Genomic DNA, 8,709 nt, shown 5'->3' on the forward strand with positions numbered 1-8,709 from the left:
TTCTGATATTTCTCAAGTTATCTCAAATTCAGAAAAAGAAATATCTCAAGTTGATTTCGACTCATAATTTAATTCCTTTTGTAAATTAATTCCTTTCTGTAAATTATTTCAGTTTTTATGATTTAAATGGTAAATTGATTTATTAATTAAATATGCTACGATATTTAATAAAATAAATAGAATAATTGATTAGAATGATTTACTTGGGATGATTAATTAATTAAATAAATATTTAAATAATATGGAATGATTTATTTGCCATGTGACATTGATGATTGAGGAATTAATTAATTAGGTGCTCAAGATTAATTTAATTGTCTTTGGTTAGGACCTTGGTGATGTAGTCGAGATTAGGGGCTCATGGTTTAGCGGACCATTTTTAGGGTATTTATCTTTGATTTCTAGTTTGATTTGGACTTTTTGGAAGTAATAGAATTTAACTATATCCCAAACATTTAAGCTTCTATAATCATTTATTTTTATTCTTTTGATGAGCTGAAGATGAGAGCTACTTTTTGCTCAATTTTTGGTAGTTTCAATTTGGTTCCTTTATTTTATTATTTTGATGAGCTGAAGATGATAGCTACTTTAGCTCAATTCTTGGTAGTTTGAACCTGGTGGATGACTTCCTTTAGCTCACTCAAGGAAAATTATATTTTATTATTTGCAATTTTTTTTACATTTTTGGGGTGTATGTGTCACTTAAAGGTATCTAATGATTAGATTTGGAATGACACCTTTTTTGGTTAAAAAAATAATGAAAAACATAATTGACATCAAATAAAATTAAGGCTTACCTATACATAAAGCATCTTATGAATTGTGAATATTCCATTAGAGTAAAAGCACATTGCAAAATGAAGAAGTCACATGGATTACAACCACAAACTAGAGAGAGAAAGAAACCTGAAAGAAATTCAACTATATCATTTTTTTTCTTATGGTCTTGTCTCTAAAACTACAACACAAATTCAAGGAGCCCTGGCTTATAATGTTTATTTTGTAGAATTTTTCTTTTATCTTTATTTTAAACCTATAAAAAATATTTCCCTATTTCCACTAACTATAATTTTCATTCCAAGCATTCAGATCATGTGCTTTTTGAAAAGTTTGAATTTTTTTTCTTTGTGATCTTAAAACCACTCAATTTTGATATTGTGAAGGATTATTAATAAATTCTAGCAACACAGATCAGTATTTGAATTTGTTCATATAAATATTTTACATTGATGCACTATTTTTTTTAATGTCTTGTATATAATTATTATTTGAATTTCTCTCTCAACCATTATAGAAGAAATTAAAAACTTGTGAAATGTATAAGTGAGAATGAGGCTTTTTATAGTAATCTAAGTATTGAATGAAATCATTGTACTGAAAAAACTATGCTTGCTACTTTTTATAAAATAGTTTATCCGATTTAAATAATATCCCCAAAGGGATTTTGCATGACAATGCTCCGGTGCAAAAATACAAGTTTACAAGGCCTAGCTCATCATGTTCTCAATCTGAATTAAATGAATCTTTAAAAACCAAACTAATGTTATTAATTAACGACAACAAGACAACTGATAAATGCCTAAACTAAATATTTTTTGCAGCTGAATACCTAAAACTTTTCTCAAAATATATAAAAAATCAATATTAAATAGACAACACAAATTTACGTGAAAAACCCCAACTGGGGAAAAAACTAGGGGAAAAGAATCAACAACATTTTATTAATTGCGAAAATGTACATCAAAAACAACTACATCACAATTCTCAAAGAGGCTTATGATATAGATTCTAGAAACTAATAAAGAAAGTGTCCACTGAACAACCTTTGGAAACGGAAACAATTCCAAACCTAATCTCCTCATTATAATAATTTATTTTATTTGATCTCATAAGTAAAAATCTCCCAATTGAGATCAAATAGAGGTTTACACATTATTTTATATTTCCTTGCTGCTGATCCAATTCCAAGTTGTTTCATCACGTTTGTATCAAACCAATCAAGGTTCTACAAATATATTGTTTATCCCTTGGTTAAAATTTGGTTAACATATCGACTTGATTATCTTTTGTGTGTATTTTCTCCAAGTATGGTAGATCATCATTAAGAACTTTGTGAATCTAGTGATATCTAACATCAATGTGTTTTGTTTTATCATGAAAGGACGAATTTTTGGCAACATCAATTGCACTTTGTCTATTACAATTCAATACATACTTTTCTTGTTGCAAACCTAGTTCTTCCTAAAAATTCCTCATCCAAAGCATTTATTTTCCTGCTTCAGTTGTTGCAATATATTCAACCTCTATGGTAGATAGAGCCATTACTTTTTGTAACCTAGACACTCATGAGACTGTAGTTCCCGAAAAAGTATAAATGTGCTATTGTAGCTCTTCGAGAATATATGTTACATGCCATATCAGCATCTGTAAATACTTCCAACAAGATATCAACATCCTGAAAACACAAGCAATGATTAACTGATCCTTTAATTTATTTAAGAATCCATTTAACTACAGCTTAATGTTCTTTGCCTGGATTTTCCAAAAACCTACTTACAACTCCTACTGAATGTGCAATGTTAGGACACGTGCATACCATACCATACAGAAGACTTCCTACCATAGAGGCATATGGAATTTTTGATATTTCTTCGCTTTCTTCAGTACTAGTGGGACATTGACTAGATGAGAATTTAAAATGAGAAGCAAGTGGTGTACCTATAGGCTTTGCACTAGACATATTAAATTTTTCCAATACCTTTTCAAGATATTGTTGCTGCGAAAGCCATAATTTTTTGTTTTCTCTATCACGAGTAATTTGCACCGCCAAAATCTTCCTTGTTGATCCCAAATATTTCATTGCAAAAGCCTAACTTAATTCTTCTTTTAAGTTTTTAATTGTCAACTTGTCTTTTCTAGCAATCAACATGTCATCAACATACAATAGTAAGACAATGAAATTACCATTTTCTTCTCTTTTAATGTATACACAATGATCTGCATTTAATATTTTAAAACCATTATTAACCATAAAAGAATTAAATTTCTTATACCATTGGCGTGGGGCTTGTTTCAACCCATAGAGACTCTTATTTAACTTGCAGACCAAATTTTCTCTACCTTTTTCAATAAATCCCTCTGGCTGCTCGATAAGAATCTTGTCATCTAAACATCCATGTAAAAAGGTTGTCTTGACATCTAGTTGTTCTAATTCTAAATCTAGAGCAGCAACAAGACCAAGTACTACTCATATTGATGTCATTTTAATGACAGGGGAAAACTTTTTTGTAAAATTAATACTTGGTTCTTTCTCAAATCCTTTCACCACTAGTCATGCTTTAAATATTTTCTGATTTTCTTTGCCTTCATGTTTTATGTGATACACCCACTTGTTCATTAGAACTTTTCTTCCTTTTGGTCTTTCAACCAAGTCCCATGTGTTATTTTCATGCAGAGAGTTTATCTCTTCTTTCATAGCCTTTTTCCAATTTACACAATTTTCACCTTCACTTGCTCCCTGAAAATAAGCAGGTTCACCTTCATCAGTAAATAGCACATATTCTGATGGAGAATACCATTGTGAAAGCCTATGTTTCCTACTTAATCGAAAAACTTGTTCTTATACTTCTTGTTGGTGTCCCTGATTTTCATTTTCTTGCAAGGGCTGTTCATTATCTTCTTGTAATGGTGGTTGGTTTTCTTATTGTTTTTCCTATACTTTTGGAATTTCAATAAATTGCTTCTACACACCATTTTGAATAGCCTTAAACATTTTATCTTCATTCAAAATAACATCCCTACTTCTAATAATCCTCCTTGTTAAAGGATCCCACAACCAGCAACCTAACTCATTATCAACATATCCTAAAAAAATACATTTAAGTAATGTTTCATCCAACTTGGACCTTTGTTCATTAGGACTATGTGCATATGCTTTGCATCCAAATACTTTTAAATGAGTATAACACAATTTTTTACCAATCCATACCTTTTCAAGAATACCACCATTTAATGAAGTCGGGGAAGAATGATTTATTAAGTAGAAAGTTGTATTAAAAGCCTTTGCCCAAAAATATTTTGGCAAACTAGAATTTAAAAGAATGCTCCTTACTTTTCCCATTATTGTTCGATTCATTCTTTCTGAAGTTTCATTTTATTGTGGGGTGCGTGGAACTGTTTTAATGTGCTTTATCCCATGTTTACTACACTAGTCTTCAAACAATTAAGAATAATGTCCCCATCCTCATCTATTCTAATACATCTCAGTAATTTATTAGATGCATCATAAACCTAATCTTTGGTCTTCATAGGATAAGCCCACACCTTCTTCAATGCATCATCAATAAATGTTACAAAATAAATTGCTCCTCCTAGTGATTTTCAATTAACTGGTCCACATACATCAGAATTTATTAGATCTAATATTTTTGTATCTCTTTTAGGACTAGCTCTTATAAACGATACCCTTTTCTATCTACCCATAACACAATGTTCACAAAATTTAAATTTTGTACCTTTTATACCAGGTAAAATCTTTTGTTTGGCATTAATTTTTAGGCCTGTTTCATTCATGTGGCCAAGTTCTTTTTTCCATAAATCTGGTCCAGACTCCTCCTTTACAATATCAATCATGTCTATTCTTTGTAACTTTGATTTCAATCTATAGAGAAAGCCTATTTTCTGCCCTTTTGCAACAACCACTGAACCTTTTATAATTTTCCATCCTCCTTTTCCAAACATTGTATGGTAGCCTTCATCATCTTACTTTCAAAATGAAATCAAATCCATTCCAAGTTCTGGTGCATGCCTAACCTGTGTAATAAATAGACTACAACCATCTTCTATTTTTATTAGAATGTCTCCTATTCCTTCAATATTACAAAGACTCTTATCACCCAAGTGAACTTTACCATATAACCAAATCTATAAGAAATAAAATCCAATCACTATCATAGTTAGAAGTAGAAAGAAATACATCCTCATCAGGTACAATAATTAATACCTCTCCTTCTGACAGGACAGCAATAGTTTCCTCATTATTGTTGGCTACCTTTTGCTCCTCCTTTAATTTTCAGCAATTCTTTTTGATATGGTCAAGTTTTCCACAATGATAGCAGGTAATTCTTCCACGCCTAGACTTTGACCTGCCTCTAGAAATTGATCTATTGGAGTTTTTTCAATATGGCTTCCTTCCCCGATCACTCAGGGTTAATGCCTCCATATTTGACATTTCCTCTCCCATTGATTTCCTACACATTTCTTCATTCAATAAACTGTTACAAACATCTCCAAAAGATAATTTACCTTTTGGTGCATCATTACTTATGGTGACAACTAAGTTTTACCAACTATCAGGCGTATAATTTAATAGTAGAAGAGCTTTAATCTCATCATCAAAAACAATCTTCAATGAAGTCAATTGATTCAACACTATGTGCAACTCATTTAAATATTTTGCCACTGGACTTCCTTCCCTCATTTTGAGCTTAAACAATCTTTTCATCAAAAATAATTTATTGATAAATATTTTGCCACTGGACTTCCTTACCTCATTTTGAGATTAAACAATCTTTTCATCAAAAATAATTTATTGACTGTTGTATCTCGTTCATATAAGTCATCAAGCTTTTTCCATAATGATGCAGTTGTCTTTTCTTGTGAAACATGGAAGTATACCATGTCTGCCAAAGATTGTCAAATAGTAGCAATTGTCTTTCAATCTAACTTGTCCCAATCTTCATCATATTTTGTGGCTTCTTTGATTTCCCCTGAATCGACAGTTGTAGATATTTGAGGGTGATTATATCTTCCATTTTCAACCTCCATATGTTAAAGTTTTCCCCTATAAGCTTTTCAATACTTATAATTGATTCCATTGAATCACTTGTAAATAAAACTTATTCACACCAAATCTGCAACAAAGACTTAAGAGGCTCTGATACCAATTGTTATGAATTAATGGCAGCAAGACAACCAATAAATACCTAAACTAAATATTTTGTGCAGCCAAATACCTAAAACATTGCTCAAAATAAATAAAATAACAATATAAAATGAACAACACAAATCTACGTGAAAAACCCCAACTACGAGAATCAGCAGCATTAATCATAGAGATGTACATAAAAACAACTACATCACAATTCTCAAAGAGGCTTATGATATATATTCTGGAAACTAACAAAGAAACTATCCACGGAACGACTTTGGAAACCGAAACGATTCTAAACCTTAACTCCTCATAATAATAATTTATTTGATTTTATTTGATCTCACAAATAACAACTGAACCATACAAACTGAAGAAGGTATCTAAAAACAAAGTCCATCTCCGGGAGTAAAGGAAGACAAAAGTGTTCTCGTTTCATTTTGAAGCTGGTGAAACATAAAGAACAGACAATTCGTCAATTCTGACAAGATCTTCACTGCTCTGCAGCACTTGTTTATTTATGCGAAGGTTTGTAATACTAACAAGTGAGGTTGGGACCGGGGGAGACATGCAATCTTTCACAGAATTCCTTGTAAAGACGAATCCGCTCCTGCACCGCCAGTGTTCGTCCTCCATCGCATTCTCCGCCATTGATGGCTCTGATCGTGCTGCCAAATCCTTTTCCGTCGTGGGCAGTCATAGCTTTATGACAATTGCTGTTGATCATCCAAAACCACAGTGAAGTCTTGAATGCAACGTCTGGCTTTTGGGCAACCAAATCTGGGTTTTTCAGCAGCGGAAATCCCACATACTTTCCAGCAGCTCCGTAGTTGTAATTCCTGCAAAAAGATTGACGCACATTCATTATTTCAGATAACAAACTAATCATAAATTTTCTAGCTTACAAAATAAATCTACCAGCTCAGCTGAAGTGGCCCTCGTCCGTAGTATTGATTTCCACTCGGACAAGGATATTGTTTGGAGGGCTCGCAATAGGTGTCCTTTTCAACTTCTTCCACATAGCACAGATCTGCAAAAAGAATATTACACTCTCATATTTCACAAACAATCATACAGTCAATTAATATACAAGTGAGAGGAGAAATATTTTCCGTACTTCCAGTCTCATGGGCGACGTTGGCAAAGAAAGCAGCAAGCTCTCTCTTGCGAACTTCAAGACTCCCGGTGGTGCCAAAGCCACCGAAATTGCTAGCTTTCGCTGCGCTGATAAAGCCATCGTATGTGTAGAAGTTGTTTCCCACACAAGAAGCAGAAATTCCTGATTTTATCTGGTTAAAGAAGTCCTTAGTGATTATAGATTGAATTGATTCAATGGATCTAGAGGAAGTAGGAACAGAAGGGGAAGGTGGAGATTTAGCATTGCATGGGCCCTCCTGACAACCTTTTCCACAATAATCTTGAGTGCTACCACAGTAGCCATATTTGCTGCAGCACAGTCCTTTGGCGCACCCACAATTCTGTGTTGAGCAAAATTGCGTCTCTCCAAGGATTACGACCGTGGCCATCATTAACATTAAAATCTTCCTATATGTCGCCATGGCTGAAATCTTCTTGGTTTAACTTGCGAATTATGTGCAGCATGTATGGTATATATAGGTCTAGAGGAAGCTCTGATTTATGAGTGCGTTCCTTAAAGATACTGTAAACAGGTAAACTCTCGTCTAAAATTCTTGTCCTTAGTGACCTTGACTAGTTATATTTAATGGCGGTATGGCCCTACTAAGATACTTGGGTTATCAACATATTTATAATGTTTGGGAAGATTCTATCACATGAAAGGGAGAATTCTAAGGGATTTTAGATAGACCTTATTAGTTCCTGCCCTTTCAAGGAACTATTGGGGAGGGTTAATTTTAACATTCGAATAGTTTTTCATTGCTGCAACCAATCAAGTTTCATACAAGAAATTTCATGAAATGCAGTGTCTCCATTTTGCAATGTTTAAATATTCGAAAGTAATCAAATTTTAATCAAAATGCATTAATAAAAGAATTTGTTGTCATCTTATTGGATGAAATTATTGGAGCGTTATGGATGCCTTGAAATGCTTAAACTGCTTATTCGCTAGTTATTCGGTCACTACAGGATTGCAGAGGGGAGTAGGTTGACAATAACAGTTGGCCTATAGGCAATAGAAGGTGTGAAAACCTAGTCTTACGTTGGCTGTGAATTGTTTATTTCACAGCACGATGCACGACACGAAGATGTCCAGGTAGAGGTAGCTTCGTCCGATAACCAGAAGGCAAGCAGAAGAGATCATCAAGGTGGAAGGCGGGATAAGGGCGGTCCAACTAGCCAATCATATAGCACCGCCCTATCTCGATATGGGAACGCCGGCCGGGCACAGCACTGAAGCGAAAGGTCCCAGATCTCACAAGGTACAGAGAATTGCCACCTGGCACATTTATTAGTTGGGGCAGAGAGAGCCCTCTCCGGGGCATTCATTCCAAATTCAGGCATGTTGTTGTTACCTCATTTCAAAAGGCATGTGTGAAGTCTCCAGACCACAACCTTCTTTGCAGCATTGGGCAGGAACTGCGCTGCCCTGCAGCACTTGTTATCAAATAGGATTGTCATATTTAGGGATTCTTTTTTGGGTGTTTTAAATTGTATTTCTAAAGGTGTTTTTTTATTTTTATATTGAAAAAAGAGAGAACATCTAATTAATATAAGATTTGGATTAGTTTTCACATAAATGTAAAAAAATATTGTTATATAGATATTTATTTAATATTTATTTATATGAATTTAAAAACAAA

The 8,709-nt window shown here is 33.3% G+C and overlaps 1 protein-coding gene across 1 annotated transcript; it reads right to left on the reverse strand.

Moving 5' to 3' along the window:
* Positions 1 to 6,467: 6,467 nt before the first annotated feature.
* Positions 6,468 to 7,488, reverse strand: LOC131070606 (endochitinase 4-like). Its single transcript, XM_058006185.2, has 3 exons — positions 7,047 to 7,488; positions 6,848 to 6,959; positions 6,468 to 6,768 (listed from the first exon to the last, which is right to left on the reverse strand). The coding sequence occupies exons 1-3, from the start codon at positions 7,486 to 7,488 to the stop codon at positions 6,468 to 6,470; spliced, it is 855 nt and encodes a 284-aa protein (XP_057862168.2).
* Positions 7,489 to 8,709: the final 1,221 nt, after the last annotated feature.

The sequence above is a fragment of the Cryptomeria japonica genome, chromosome 1, assembly GCF_030272615.1.
Source record: "Cryptomeria japonica chromosome 1, Sugi_1.0, whole genome shotgun sequence".
NCBI classification, from domain to species: domain Eukaryota; kingdom Viridiplantae; phylum Streptophyta; class Pinopsida; order Cupressales; family Cupressaceae; genus Cryptomeria; species Cryptomeria japonica.